General features: G+C 36.3%; 1 protein-coding gene across 3 annotated transcripts in view; it reads right to left on the bottom strand.

Annotated features, from left to right (window-relative positions):
- Positions 1-755: 755 nt before the first annotated feature.
- Positions 756-16,771, bottom strand: part of iqgap2 (IQ motif containing GTPase activating protein 2) — a 182,587-nt gene continuing 166,571 nt past the window's right edge. For all 3 annotated transcript variants that reach the window (XM_062972342.1, XM_062972345.1, XM_062972344.1), the window contains 8 exons: positions 10,471-10,573; positions 10,223-10,364; positions 7,472-7,559; positions 4,563-4,775; positions 3,746-3,906; positions 3,268-3,408; positions 2,792-2,900; positions 756-1,598 (listed from right to left, as the gene is read on the bottom strand). In XM_062972342.1, coding sequence (XP_062828412.1) covers positions 1,485-1,598; positions 2,792-2,900; positions 3,268-3,408; positions 3,746-3,906; positions 4,563-4,775; positions 7,472-7,559; positions 10,223-10,364; positions 10,471-10,573 — 1,071 coding nt within the window. In that variant the 3' untranslated portion in view covers positions 756-1,484. The remainder of the gene's footprint in view (positions 1,599-2,791; positions 2,901-3,267; positions 3,409-3,745; positions 3,907-4,562; positions 4,776-7,471; positions 7,560-10,222; positions 10,365-10,470; positions 10,574-16,771) is intronic.

Raw genomic sequence — 16,771 nt, 5'->3', positions numbered from 1 at the left:
TAAATAATACCCCTTCCCCAACCTTTCAAAACCTATCTGTTTCTTGCCACATTTCTTCCAGCATGTGAAGTAGCCAATAGGAAGTTTTATGGTTCCATTTTGTGTCCCCACAGACTACGAATTAAAGGTCTTTTAAAATTTCTTCCATTTTATTAGTCTGGACCCTAACAACCACTCGTATGAACATGCTTTCCTGGGAAATGATTCACTGGGAGAGAAGTGATGCAGCCATTGATGAGAAATAACATCTTGAAATACTAGCCAATGTTCAATTCCTAGAAACAACTTTGGAATGTAGTAGATGTAACTCTGTTAGAAATGGGATGAAAATTTTAAGAATACTCCCAGAGCATTGCAGCATTATACAGGAAAGGAGCCCCTGGTGGCACAGCGGGTTAAACCGATGAACTTGCTGATCAAAAGGCCGTTGGAGCGGAGTGAGCTCCTGCTGTTAGCCCCAGTTTCTGCCAACCTAGCAGTTCGAAAACATGTAAATGTGAGTAGATCAATAGGTACCGCTCTGAAGGGAAGGTAACGGCATTTCATGCAGTCATGCTGGCCACATGACCTCAGAGGCATCTACAAACAATGCCGGCTCTTTAGCTTAGGAATTCAGATGAGCACCACCAGAGTCGGAAACAACTAGACTTAATGTCAGGAGAAAACCTTTACCCTTTACTAAATAAACAGTTTTTAAAAATCCAAAACACAAAAACCCTTTAATGTTAAAAAGAAACAATTTAAAACCAAGCAGATGTTGATTGATTGCATTTTATTTGTGATTTTAATTTTTTTTCTTACAAAAAGACAGGCACAATTTATTCCTTTTAAAATACCTCAAGTACATTGCAAAAAAACCCGATCACTATTCAAATTGCCCCTTTACACTTAAATTAAAAGGCGGTGTATAGAAGATTTCAATGAGGCAGTAGTGCATTTTTAGTACGAATGAATTGCAATATATATATTTTTATACAGTAAGTGTTAAATTTATAATTACCTATAAAAACTTTGCATTGCACAATAATTCACTTTACAATTGACAGGTCTCTGGGGGAAAGCCCCAGAATTTAAGAAACATTTGCTATTCTTTAGAGACTCAAATTCGGATTTATTTTTCCTATGAATAATTGTGTAAGGAGAACTATATTTGGTAAATTGGGGGATGTGTGGGTGAAATGGGGGGAAGAGTTCTATAGACGCTGTTCAAATAAATGACCTGCATATTTAAAAAGATCAGCCACACAATGTTTGGATGCCACTAAATCATTTCTGAAAATGAGTACCAACACCACAGAAATCTGGAAGTACTTAAATCGATTTGTATGTTCTTATTTTACTACTATTTTATCCAATTATGAAAAAGGCACGTAAGTACATTCTCGTGGACTTTCTTGAAGAAAGTATAATAAGCTTCAAATAGTTAAAACACGGACCCACAACTGGGACTTGATTTGAAGCAGAGTCCAAGATATTATTAATCTTCATTTTCCATAGAATTTCTTGTTCAGCAGAAATATGAGGAGGTTTACATTCACTTTAGCTTTATCAAACATTTTCATTACAGAGACGCCTTCATACTGCATCTGAAGCAAGTCCTACAATAAAAAAGAAATCATAATTAAAATCTATATATATAAAAGGGTAATGAAATTTCGGCCTAGAACAAAACAACAAAACTTCACATCCCAGAAACACTAAACTTGGCAGCACAACCCCTCATCCATGCCTCTACGTTCATACAACAAAAAGAAAAGACAAATAAAGTCCTTATTAGAGGGAGAGGAATAATTGTTTGTATCCAATTGCTGCCAGTTAGAAGGCTAAGCTCCGCCCACTTGGTCTCCTAGCAACCCACTCAGCCCAGGGGACAGGCAGAGTTAGGCCTTACTTAGGCCTCTTCCACACTGCCTATAAATACAGATTATCAGATTTTAACTGGATTACAGTATATGGCAGTGTAGACTCAAGGCCCTTCCACACAGCTATATTACCCATTTATAATCTTATATTATCTGCTTTGAACTAGATTATCTTGATCCCAAACTGCCATATAAACCACTTCAGTGTGTATTTTATACAGCTGTGTAGAAGGGGCCTCATATAATCCAGTTCTAAGCAGATAATATAAGATTATCTGAAATTGGACAAGATTTGTATGGTGTGGGAGCTCCCGGTGGTGCAGCGAGTTAAACCACTGAACTGCTGAAATTGCTGACTGAAAGGTTAGCAGTTCAAATCCAGAGAGCAGGATTTGAACCGCTAACCTTTCAGTCAGCTATTTCCCTGCTTAAGCGATACCTATTTATCTGCTCACAGCTGTTTTCGATCTGCTAGGTGGGCAGTGGGCTGGGCTGAAGGTCAGGCGCTCACCCTTGACCCAGGTTTCGAACTGCCAACCTTTTGATTAGCAAGATTTATTGCAGCTGGTGGTTAACCTGCTTTGCTAAAAGCCGGCTCTCAGCCAGGTAACCACTTTCAGAATTCCATAGATAACATGAGTAATGATTATGCTGATTGAGGGATACTGGGACCAACTGTCCAAAAAAAAGGAACTTTTTCCAGTTCAGATATCACCCATAAACTCAGTAAGTCACTTTAGGAAAGACTAGATTTCACCTATCAACAAAATGATGATTTAACTAGTGCTGTTGAAATAGATTGCTATTTTACATAAATTACTATGTAAAATACTTTGATCACTTCTAATTTGCTGCCTAACACAATCAATACGTGAGTGAAAAACACACCTTTTACAAGACACACCTCTTTATGCTTTTTTAAAAAATACCTGAAAATGGAGCTGCACTTTTTCCATCTCCACACCCAAGAATTTAGCTTTGATATCAAAGTCACCCACTTCTTCACCAGGTGAAATGTCAAACATCACATTCTTAAACCTTAGAAAAGAAAAAGACACATTTTGGAGTGAATGAGCTAAAAATACTACACATAAAACAAGCACATAAAGCTATTAAAAACTTAGAAATCGGTTGCTAAGTATTGGCCAAATCCAAAAGCCCCTACTTCTGTATCACAAAAAGGGGAACTGGAATTTTCTTCTTTTCTTTTCTACTGCACTTTGTAGTGTAGAGAACATGTCTCACTGTGTGCTTTGGAGTATGCTTTTAAGATAGAGCAGCAGGAAGGAAAGAGGATGGTCAATTCAGGTGTCAGAATTAGACCACTGGATCTTGGCCAGGTCACACAATTTAACAGTTTAATTAGCCAAACGAATACTCTGAATACATTAAGCATAAAACGTACTGGTTAGGCTGAAGATCATCAATTCCTAGTATAACCCCCTTTTCATGTAGCCTTGCTGCTGTATACTTCAGCGAAACATTCTTCAGTTTGTTTCCTTTCTCCTCTTGTTTCCCATTTAATTTGATTGATCTCCGTGAATTTCTGGAAAATTGAAAAGATGGAAACAAATATTAGGTAGGCAATGTGTTTAGTGTTTCTTTGGAAAGGCAAATGTTTTCAAGTTTAATATATTTCTCCTAAATGACATCTTTAAAGGGAGGCAGAATATAAAAATCAGAACTAGTTCAACCCTCTATATCACAACTAAAGGAACTCCAAAAGTTGGCTATCCGACTGTCATTTAAAGATCTCCAAAGGCTTCTAACATCTGCAGGACGTCACAGTTCGTCTACAGGTTTTAGCAGGTCTCCACGTAGTCCTGGCCTTTGGCATGTTATCAACACTGCGTATTCTATGATAGTAAAAACATTTTACTTACTTTCTTGTTAAATTATCTAGGCATGTTTTGATATACGTATTGTAATAATTGACTTGGTCCTCATAAAAAGCTTTCTTGGAATTGAGCGCATTCAATGTTTGCTGGAGTTTCACCAGTTCTGCTTTCCGATGTTGCCTATATCTTCTTTGATTTCTGATATCCTAAAGAATTTTCAAGGAAAGAAAATATGGTTTATTCAAGAGTTTATTGTTTTAATTCTGCAGACCTATCTTACCCAACAGGCCTGTTTGGGATGATGACATGGACAGAGGGGTCACCTATACCAAACTAGAGGTATGAAATAGACAAGCAAACTGCATATGCTTAAAAACAGGATGGTTTTGGAAACCTTTAGGGAATACTAAAAAAAATCACAAGAAAGTCAAGTGTGGACTAGGACTGGAGTTCAGGGTTTCAATACCCACTCAGCCAAGGAAACCTATTGGGTAACCATGAACAAGTCACACTCTCTCAGCTTTAGAGGAAAGCAAGGTCAGTACAAATTCTGCAAAGAAAACCTTGTGATAGATTCACCTTAGAGTTGTCATAATGTAGCTGAGAAAGTAAAGTTAGCCTACAAAAAATCTGCTACTTCTTTTTTCTTAGGTGTTTTTGTATACTAACCTTCAAGCAAAGTTAATTGGAATTATTATATTGTACACTTGTTACACATATCACACATTACTTTATAAAAAAATCTTTATAATATATACTTTTCTTTACAAATATTTTGTGACACAAAATGATATTCAGAATGAAAATGTGCAAGTAGTTGATAGAGTGTACCAAGTAGTTGATGGAGTGTAATTATAATAACCTTTGCTATTTCATTGATGATGTCCTGGTACTTGTTTTCAGATGAAACTAGTCCGGCCTGCTCCAGTGTTCGGAGATTCCTCTGTATTTTCCTTTTCTTTTGCTCTAATGGTAGCTGCCCTTCTTCAAGGATAGATCGACTGTGTTTCATTTTCTCTGGAGTTTTTGAGTCCAAGAGTGCACGTTTTTCTATTACTTTTAAGTGCTCTGCTTCCTAAGAGAAAGACCAATTTACATCTTTATACAAATACGAAAACATATGAACTATATGCAATTTAGACCCAGTGATGTCATCACTTTCCTACATGAAATAAAAAGCCTTTGTATTTAGGATTGTTCATGCAGCTTTCCTACTCCATGTGTTTGGCAATTATTTTGGCAAGGATTCTTCAATCAAGCAAAAGCAATGTATAGGTTTATTCACACATACTACATTACTAACATCCTCTAGATGTTACCCTACTTTGCTTTTGCTTCTCTCTAGTGAACAGAGGAGAGCCTGACTATGTTAAATTGTAGGGGTGTTCTCTGCTTTTGTCCAGATGCTCCAGAGTATTTTTCTGTTTGCATTACTTGTAGCATGCATACATAAGCTGACCACCTGTTATTTCTATGACAGATGATTTGCCCAAATTTATTTTGGAAAAACTGTAAGGGAAATAACTACAGAACACATGCCTCTCTGGAAATCTCTTCCTTTCTTACATGTTTCATCCTAATGATCAACATAAATCACCATCTACAGTAGAGTCTCACTTATCCAACATTCGCTTATCCAATGTTCTGGATTATCCAACACATTTTTGTAGTCAATGTTTTCAATACATCGTGATATTTTGGTGCTAAATTCGTAAATACCGTAATTACTACATAGCATTACTGCATATTGAACTACCTTTTCTGTCAAATTTGTTGTATAACATGATGTTTTGGTGCTTAATTTGTAAAATCATAACCTAAATTGATGTTTAATAGACTTTTCCTTGATCCCTCCTTATTATCCAACATATTCGCTTATCTAATGTTCTGCCGGCCCATTTATGTTGGATAAGTGAGACTCTACTGTATTTCTAAATATAGTGCCATACATCCAGGCTTTCCCTTCTGCAACGAGAAAGTCTCCTGTTCATAAAAGGATTTTGATCAAGCAGAAGATTCTACTGGCAGAATGGAGAAGAGATGGTGATATGCACAGGATCCTGTCTTCACCTGTAGCCCATATAATATTGGTCTAGATGGCTGTTGAGCGATCCAGGATAGAACAGGAGGTGACACTAGGCCACAAAGCAAGGGATGTGGCATTCTGAGATACACTGCGCTAAGGGGTACTACTGGTAGGAAAATATGCATAAATTAAGTCCACTGTTTCTTGTCCTGTTCTGAGGAGGCAAGAACTAACTGTTACCTTCCTCTTGCCTTGAATGTGATTTTCCCACTTCTTGGCAGGGGACTGGACTGGATAGCCCATGAGATCTCTTCCAACCCTAGGATCTTAAAATATAGAAAACTTGCCCATCCATCCTCCTCAATTGTATGTTTTTTCACAAGGGCCACAAGCATTAACAAGCAGCATCTGTTGAACTTCCCTCTTCCACACAACCATTAAAGGGAGATGAGCTCTATCTCTTATTTCACATGACCATTTTATTCCCACTTAAAATATCTTCCTGTTTGTACAACATTCCCAAAATACATTGCAGGCAACATTTTAATTTATATAAATTAGTTACATTTATTTCCTTATAATAATCTGGTTTTTGAATACTGACAGTTCAGAAAGCATGTAAGCTATTTTAAAGGCAAATATTTTCACTCAGTTCCCACAACGTTTTCCCAGACAGTTGTTTGTTTTTGCTACAAACTAAATAAATTCATGTTGAAAGCCCATCAAAACATTATCCTGGAACACTCAGTGGGAATCAACAAGAGATTTTCCATGATATTAAACTAAATTTTAATGTAATAGCCTTTGTGAGCTGAATCTAATAGGTACAGGTTTAACAGATTAATCTTAAATGTGCATTTCAAATACCCACAAAAATAGTGATATACAAGAACTGGCAGTCTACAATGAGAAAAAGGTGTGGATCTGGATCCATGATAAAGAGCCAATTGCCTATCTAGAAATAATATATTGAACATTTCTCAACAGCTAGTGTAATGTACTGAAGCTAGGTGAGTTGATTCAAGTTAAGCAAATAATACCAAATAGGAAACCCAGTGAGCAATTTGGTCTGGGCACATTCTTTCAGCATAAATAATCTCAAAGGATGATTGTAAGGATAAAATTATGTGCATGGATGAGAGAACAATGATATATGCTCATCTGTACATCTTGGAAACAATATGTAATATAATCTATATATAATCTATAAGGCCCGGGCTGTGGCGTAGGCTGGAGAGCAAGCCAGCTGCAACCAGCTGCAATGAATCACTCTGACCAGGAGGTCATGAGTTCAATGCCCACTTGGAGCCTATGTTTGTTTTGTCTTTGTTCTATGTTAAAAGGCATTGAATGTTTGCCTATATGTGTAATGTGATCCGCCCTGAGTCCCCTTCGGGGTGAGAAGGGCGGAATATAAATGCTGTAAATAAATAAATAAATAAATAAATAAATATACACTCCACTGCAGCCCCGACACTATAAAACCTAGACACCAGATTTAGATGCTAAAGAGAGTCTAGGGGTGTGCCCCTAAGTATTACTTTGTATTTAAGATGAATTAATTTTAGTTTAATTAAAAGATGTTTCTTGCAAAGTTAGGTTATTTCTGCTAATGAGCAAATAACATTCAATTATATTCATACATATGAAAAGAAATGCTTAGCTTTCTTTAATCACACATTTGCTCTTTACATTGCTCTCTCAAGACATAAGTCTTCAAGATTTATATATAACAAGTTAATTACCTGAAGTTCTGTTGCTGGTGTTTCCAAGATTTTTGCAAGTGACTCTCCTGGCTGAGCTCGTATCACATCAATAATAAGCCTTTTTGTCCTTAATGGAAGAATTGAAACAATTTACAGAAATGCACTTTACAAGACAACCCTATGAGATCATCAGAACTCCCATTGTGTTCATTTTAGGTTTAGTGATTAGTAATTTAATTCAAACAAATCAGAAACCCTTTTTACTAGCATTATTCACTCTCTACAATGTTATGTCACCAATGGAGGTGCATGTATTCTACTAATGCACAAAGATGTGTTAATTTACTCAAGCATTCTATATTCTTAGTGTGAACTGGCTTTATTTATGATTCATTCTCTCTGCTCGTTTTTTAGACCAAATTTGTTGCTGTTCTGCTCTTCTTCTTGTTTATGACTCATCCGGATGTCTTTCTTTTGCTGACACCCTCTTAAGTTTTTTTTTAAAAAATTCACCCTAACATCTTTTAAAATAATCTAGGAGTCGACCTTCCAAGATAATGATATCCAGCATTTGTCTGAATCCCTTCCATCTCTGTGATTTTAAAGATTTCTGTGGGTGGAATTGTCAGAGCCCGGAGGGAATGGCACTTTGAGAACTGTCAAATGATAGTTGATAGCTCTTTACACTTGGGTGAAGGTACTGGAGGCTAAGAGAACTCCAGAAAATAAGAGATAATGAGCCAAGGGGGTTTGACAAGGGGAAGAGGGCATGGCAGCTCTCTGGGTAAACAGGAAATAAAGGTTCACTGACAAAATTCTCAGAGAAACTGACAGTAACAGAGAGACCAGAATTGTTCTCTGCAAAAACTTTTTGGTACTGGTAAAGCCTCCCCAAAACCTAATGAGAAAGTGATTACTTGCATATTATAAACTGGAGTCCATGAAGCTTAATGCTGAAATAAATTGGTTCATCTTTAATGTATCTCTTATTTTTTAGGCTGAAAGAGACAATCTTGAATGATTGTAAGACACACCCTAATTTTAGTACCATCACTATCAATAAAAATACGCAATACACCTGTGATTCTAAGATGCACCCTATTTTTAGAGATGTTTATATAGGGGAAAAGTATGTATTAGAATTGAAGAAATACAGTAGTTGGTGGGTTGCTGTGAGTTTTCTGAGCTGTATGGTCATGTTCCAGAAGCATTCTCTCTTGACGTCACAACTTCACAGGATGCCTGCCATAGATATGGGCAAAACATCAGGGGAGAATGCTTCTGGAACATGGCCATGCAGCCTGGAAAACTCACAGCAACCCAGTGATTCTGGCCATGAAAGCCTTCGACAACACATCAATACAGTAGTCCTCAGCAAGCAGTTGTTTGGGTTACGAATGAGTGAGAATTTGAGTTCAGTTTCATTTCTATCAGAATCCACAAAAAATTGAAAATGTGAATGGTGGAGAAAGTACAACTGGATTGATCTGCCCATCCAGCTGCACTGCATGGTGTAATGATCTGAATGCTGAGGGTTTGAATCCCTCCTTGGCCACTAGAAACGCAATTGGGCAAGTTATTCTCTCTTAATTTCAGAGAAATGCAAATGTCCTCAGAAGAAATCTTATCAAGAAAATCACATGATAGGTTCACCTTAAGGTAATCAAAAATTACTTTAAGGCATACACTATCACCAATAGCTGGTGTGTTGATGTTGTGAGCTTCTACTTCAATTTGAGCTTCCACTCAACCAAAACACTTGCCATAAAAATGACATAAGCTTCCACTGACATAATCCCAAGAAGAAGAAAGTCTCAATTAAGGTTTGCACCCCTGGTATTGTCACCAAAAGGTACAGTAAATAAAGTGCCATTTCCAATTCTGTTTATCCTCTGCAGTCCAATTCAGTGAGTTTTCAATGCAGATAGGCAAATGAGTCTTTATATGTTCAATTCTTTATTTTAACCTCCACCATATTGTTATTTATTATAAATGGTGCCATCGATTTACATGTAGGTCGCTTTGAAATTGGTTGAATTCTAAGAAACAATGCAAATTTTAGAATCATAGCATTGCATCCTGATGACTCAATAGGGAAAGTTGTTTTTGTACGATAGTATTTTAATAGCCTTTATAACAACATGTCATTGGAAAATGCAATAAGATGCTTTTCAGAATACCATAGAAAGAACATATTGTAACTGCTTCATGATAAGGTTTTAAGAAAGAGGAATGTTTGACTAGCAGGATACAGATTAGACTTTACAGGAAACCAAAGGAAACATCTGTCTTAATTTAACGCTGCTAAAGTGTACTGAAACTTATTTCTCGGATAGTCTTGCTTATTCAACCACCTCATTTTTCTTCATATACAGACACACCACCAAAGTTGCTTCAGAATACATAACAGGGGTTAGGGGAAGGTTATAGTTACTTAGATGTTTTTGTTTGCTTTCGTTAATGGTGCATCAATTAAATCAATTATACTGAAGAAACTTTAATGAAGTCCCACTAATTTCTGCATGTACTGTATTGCATGTCCAGGAGTCAAAACAAGGCTTTGCTTCCAGTGAAGAAATATTCTAAATACTGACCCTTCATTATATAAGATCCTGCATGTGTGTAAATGCCAAATCTTTCTAGGTATAAATATTATTTCTTAGCCAATAGCATCTTTTATCTATTACTCAGATAAAGTAAAAGGTTTTCTTTAGTCCAATGTGCATAACCATTTATAGCACTAAATTTTAAGGAAATGTTTTGGTAATTCTGCATTTTGTGAGAACATACTTCATCATCAAGCCCTTGATGTCCTGTTCTTCACCTTCTCGTAAATCATATTTCCTGGTTAACGAAAGAGAAATTTCTGTCTTAACAAGTTGACTTAAAGTGCTTTCCTTGTTAGGATCATTGGGATCAATAGTTCCTTCTCCTGTATTAAAAAAAAGGAAATATTAATACTTTGAATGTTTAGCTGATAATAACAACAAGCATCTAAATTTTAATTTTGAAAATAGCATTTCTAAAATTGATCTTACCTAGGAAGGTGTCCACATCAGGAACTTCCCCCAGTCCTTGTAGGAGTTCATTTAAGACATCATTTTGGTCAGGAGCAATGGCATCCTGATGCTCTAGTAATAACTGTAAAGACAACAGCCCATGATGTAACTACCAGAATAAATGTGACCATCATCCACATGGTAGTATAGGGTGGGCCAAAAGTCACAAAGGGGGTCAAATATTTAATGATTCCTTTTTTATTTCTAATTTATAATACCATAGCATCACGCAAACTACAAATATCTAGACATTAAATTTACATTCCATGTGAAAAATCAAATCTCATAAATGGTATCCAAGTTCTGCTTAGTAAAGTTATTAAATCGTCAGACCCCTTTCTGACTCTCAGTCCTCCATTTTCACAAATAAATAATTACAGAAATAAGTGCAGATGATGATAGATACATGTGCCAACATGGGCTAATGCAAAAATTCATGTTCCTAAAGTTAGATAAAAAAAACAATCCCCATTTCATGAGCAAGATATAGATCAAACTATAAGTGTCACGCACTATGTTTCACCATTCCCTACTCTCCTTCTGGCAGCAGGCAAAACCTTTTTGTCCAAGAAGATTTTAAATATTTAATTGCTGTCACTGAGGGTTTTGGGGTGATTTATTTTTATTTTTGTATGCTCTTTAAACATTTCATACCCTTTTAATGCAATTATTTGTAATTGTGTTTTGAAATTTTAATGGTGGGTGCCAGCTGATTCTTTTGGTGAGCTACCTTGGGTCCCACTCCAGGAAAAAGGCAAGATATAAATGACACGAAACAAAAATACCACAATTGTGAGATATAGCCTTTCCTTAAGGCTTTTGTATGGTCAATATTTTATCGTGTGGGCTTAAAATAAACAGACGGAAGGAGGAATTTCTGCATTAGAGAGAAGAAACAATACATAACCCTACAGTATGTTCCTAATCTCTCAACTATGGTTCAGAAACAAGCTGTATTCAATCACAGTTCCTGTTTCTTAAAAAGGTTAAAAAAGCTCTTGTTGCTGAAGGTAGTACAGTAGAGTCTCACTTATCCAACATTCACTTATCCAACGTTCTGGATTATCCAACACATTTTTGTAGTCAATGTTTTCAATACATCGTGATATTTTGGTGCTAAATTCGTAAATACAGTAATTAGTACATAGCATTACTGCGTATTGAACTACTTTTTCTGTCAAATTTGTTGTATAACATGATGTTTTGGTGCTTAATTTGTAAAATCATAACCTAATTTGATGTTTAATAGGCTTTTCCTTAATCTCTCCTTATTATCCAACATATTCACTTATCCAACATTCTGCTGGCCCGTTTATGTTGGATAAGTGAGACTCTACTGTATGTATGCTCAGGAATGAAGACAGCACATTTTTCTTCCTTTTGTTGTTTCTGCCTTCAAATCAATGTTGATTTATGGCAAGCAACCCAATCATAAGGCTTCTGGAAAAGGTTTATCCAGAGAATGTTTGCCGTTGTCTTCATCTCAGGCTGAGAGAGTGTGACTTGGCTAAGGTCACCCAGTGAATTTCCATGGCTGAGCTGGGATTCAAACATTCCTAGTCTAACATTTAAGCCATTACTCCATCTTGGCTCTCATGGAGCTACAATTAATTTACAGGATTTCTGAAATGTTACTTTAATAAAATGTTAAAAATCCATTCTTGGGAGTAAAATTAATTCATAAAAGAACTTTTCCCCAAAATTAATGTCATTAACAACGTGTTTATTTTTTAAAAGCATGAGATATCAACTTTTGCAGCATACATGAAATGCAAGGCCGTTTCTATATTTATGAGTGATATCCAACAATTGTCACTCTATTATTGGAAGGTCTCCATCCATGGAACAGAGAGGAGCCATTTTCAGTTATTCATTCTTCCCTTTAGAATCCTTTTCCCACTTCCAAAACAAGTTTTTTTTTTCGTGTCAGGAGCAACCGGAGTTGCTTCTGGAGTGAGAGAATTGGCTGTCTGCAAGGACGTTGCCCAGGGGACGCCCGGATGTTTTGATGTTTTACCATCCTTATGGGAGACTTCTCTCATGTCCCAATACCAAAACCATTCCAAAACAAGTGAAGAAGATTTACTGGACCCTCCAGAGCAAATGGGAGGGACACACAAGACAGAAGGGGATCAATTGTTTGTATTTCTGACAAACTTCTTCCTTGGCAGGAAGAAACTATATCGATATCAAATTCCACATATCATCAATAATTATTATATATTTCAGACTCCCATATAATTTTTGGACCAAAATATACTGGGTATATATGTACGTATGTGTGCATGCATGTATGTATGTATGTGCAAAGAGAGATAGATACACATGTATTTCTTACCAAATTCTATTCTATAGGAAAAGTATTTTAAAAATCTCCTTTTGCGATAGCACTTTAGTTCTATAAGTTCTAAATGAATAGCTGCAGATATATTATTTCACTCAATTTCAGAAGATCAGCTATTAAGCCTGTCAAAGGGAAATGTGAAGAGAAATTAAAGTTGAGCAAAGAGCTGCAATCTGAAATTTTGTTTTACTGATGAAAAAAGTGAATGATCTCATCCAAGTGTCTTCAGAAAAACCTTATCTGTTAACTTTTCACCCATATTTTTTCCTACAGTTAGCAACGATTATTATCATAACAGGAACTACAAACTATAAATAACAGTGCTGCAGCTGTGCTTCCTCCACTTTGAAGTATTTTTAAAAGGAGATCATAAAAAGCATTTTTGAAACATAGGGTGATTTACAGGTAAATGTGAATGGCCAGACCAAGAGATTTCCAGCAACTGAGGCAGATAATCCACAATATTTGCTTTGAAATGGGTTATCTGGGTCTACACGGCCATATAATCCAGTTCAATGTGGATTTTATACAGCTGTGTGGAAGGTGCCTGAGGTGCCACTTTCTACACGTTTTACACTTCTCACAACACCGTACCAAGAAAAGTGGAAGACTGACATAATTCTAAACCCAGTGAAGTTGGACTTCATTTTCCTAGAGTTTCATTTTCTAAGCAGAAAACTCTCTGCATTGCTATGCTATGGATATCTACTATTTTAAAGCAAGAAAACCTAAAATCATTCACTTTCTTACTGCTCATTGTTTTTGCAGACACATTTTATACAGAATCTTTATAGAAAAGATGAGAAAAATACAGAGATTTATTCAAACTAGAAAATGAAGAGATACGTTTGTGTCTCTATAGTTGAGGTGACTATTTTTAAAAAACATATAGAATATTAAAAAAACAAGTACAGTAGAGTCTCACTTATCCAACACTCACTTATCCAACGTTCTGGATTATCTAACGCATTTTTGTAATCGATGTTTTCAATAAATCGTGATATTTTGGTGCTAAATTCGGAAATACAGTAATTACTATTTTGTATTGTTTCGTATACAGTAATTACTATTTCGCATTATTTCATATTGAACTACTTTTTCTGTCAAATTTGTTGTATAACATGATGTTTTAGTGCTTAATTTGTAAAATCATAACCTAATTTGATGTTCAATACGCTTTTCCTTAATCCCTCCTTATTATCCAACATATTTGCTTATCCAATGTTCTGCCGGCCCGTTTATGTTGGATAAGTGAGACTCTACTGTACAATAATGGCACTATTTTGATGTTTAGCTATTTTTAGGATTAAGTTATCCTGGACAATTTTGTCATCAGTACAAATGCTAATTTTCTCATATTTAGTTTTCCTTCTTACATTCACAATTGGTTTAGCGCTCTAGTAATTATAGCATCATCTATATTCCTATTTTTAGAAGACGTGCCTTACTAACTCCAGATAAATATACCACTGCAGACTCTAAAATAAATTTAGTTCAAAATGTTATATTGGTCCCAAGCTTTTAATTAAGTTATTTTAATTAAATGTTAATCAGCACCATCTTAGACAGCCATGGAACATCAACAACGAGGAGCTTGGAGGAAAGGGCAGTGTTTGTTTGCTGCAGGCTGCCTTTGACCTCAGCTCCTGGTGACTGGCTCCTTGCAGACTCTGGCCCTGACTGCCTGGCTGAAGCAAGGCCCAGCCGAAACACCTGCTGCCTCCTGAGGCTGGGGCATAAAAGGAGGATGCTGGTGGGGGCCCAGTGCATCCAAGAGAGTCAAAGAAGACATTAAGACCATGAAGGGGGAGGGGGAAGGTGTACTCAGATGCTGTTTTTATATTTCTATGTTTTAGTATCTTAATGTTAATGGTTTTAAATTATATTTATATTTTATTTGTTTCTATTGATTTTTTGTTATGTTTTATTTGCATTGTATAATGTGGCATTGCATTTTTGTCTAAATATATGTTGTACGCCGCTCTGAGTCCCCTGCGGGGTGAGAAGAGCGGGATAGAAGTGAAGTAAATAAAAATAATAATAATAATAATATTTGCTATCCCTGGTTCTGGCTGTAACTGGAATTACCTAGGGAAAGGGGCTAGCTGTTAACCCCGTCAATTTTAAGTTATTAATTTTAATCTGCATTTTATCAGTGGATTTTAACCTGTATTTTAACTCTGTGTATCCTGTTGCATGTCTTTTAATAGTGTTTTGTTTTAATGATGTTTTATACCACCTAAAACTGCAAGGAGAGGCGGGTAATAAATTATTATTATTATTATTGACACAACGACGTTGTATGACACAGCAAACAAGATAGATATGCTGGATTTCATATCACAAAATCACAAGTCGAACACTTCCCAAGTGTCTAGGACTGTGTGATGTATTTTCGGATGATGCGTGCAGATCCCAGCAGGGTGGCCTTTTGCAGTTGGCAGATCGTAATTTTGTCAATGTCTATTGTTGCCAAATGCCGGCTGAGATCTTTTGGCACGGCACCCAGTGTGCCCATCACCACCGGGACCACCTGCACTGGTTTCTGCCAGAGTCTTTGAAGTTCAATCTTGAGGTCCTGATAGCGGCTGAGTTTTTCCTGTTGTTTTTCATCAATGCGACTGTCACCTGGGATGGCAACATCAATGATCCAAACCTTTTTCTTTTCCACAACTGTGATGTCTGGTGTGTTGTGTTCCAGAACTTTGTCAGTCTGGATTCGGAAGTCCCACAGTATCTTTGCGTGTTCATTTTCCACGACCTTTGCTGGTTTGTGATTCTACCAGTTCTTTGCTGCTGGCAGGTGGTACATAAGTTCCAATGGATCATTTGGGCTCTGTTTGTAGTCTGTCTGTGCAATTTTTTTACAGCAGCTGAGGATATGATCAATGGTTTCGTCAGCTTCCTTGCACAGTCTGCATTTTGGGTCATCAGCTGATTTTTCGATCTTGGCCTTAATTGCATTTGTTCTGATGGCTTGCTCCTGGGCTGCAAGGATCAGGCCTTCTGTCTCCTTCTTCAGGGTCCCATTCGTGAGCCAGAGCCAGAGAATAATAATAATAATAATAATAATAATAATAATAATAATAATAATAATAATATTAACCAGGATCTCCAGTAATGTCATTCTCATTCAACATCTTTTAAGTCCACCTCATTCATCTGAAAAAGCAGGTGGGTCTTACACAATATCTAAGACTGCTTCGTTCTTTGAAGACTATTTATACATACACTATTGTAGGGGAAATATGGGTAATGAGAAACAGCTGTGTAAAATAACCTATTGCTTGGCCACCAATGACCTTACCTGGACAATTTAAACATATGGCCAAATTCCATCCTATACCTTTATACAGAAATTACAATTTAGTTTATATATCTATTTAACGCATCAAGAACAGACACTGAAAAATAGAAGATTCACTATGATGTGACTATGTTGTTTACAGATAGTTATGACATATAACGGAAAACACTCATTATTTGGCCCAAGCTACAGGACATGCCAGAGGTTTGTGTTTGTGTTCTGAGGAACTCATTCTAGAGGTTATAAGCAAGCTCTTTCAAAAGGACCATATGGTACAGATCTAGATTGAGATGCTATGTTATATTTAAAATCAGCCAGTCTTTAAATTCATCTGTTTCCTATCCAATAAAAACAGCTAACAGGATGTCAGTTTAAAACTAAATTTACTGTTTCCATGACGTAATGACTATTACAACACACAGTGAAATGAATAGAGATGTTTCTTTTCACATCAAGGGACTGGAAAGCATTAAGGATGGGAAATCATGGAGCTCTCCAGATGGTGTTGGACTGAAACCTCTAGCCTTTCCCACTATTGACCATGCTGGCTAAGGTTGCTATGTAAAATCATACTATGTATTTTTGACATTGTATTTTTTGAATATATTCTTTGAAATGTATTGATTGAT

This window comes from Anolis carolinensis, chromosome 2, assembly GCF_035594765.1.
Source record: "Anolis carolinensis isolate JA03-04 chromosome 2, rAnoCar3.1.pri, whole genome shotgun sequence".
NCBI classification, from domain to species: Eukaryota; Metazoa; Chordata; class Lepidosauria; order Squamata; family Dactyloidae; genus Anolis; species Anolis carolinensis.
This window is presented reverse-complemented; position numbering and strand designations above follow the sequence as displayed.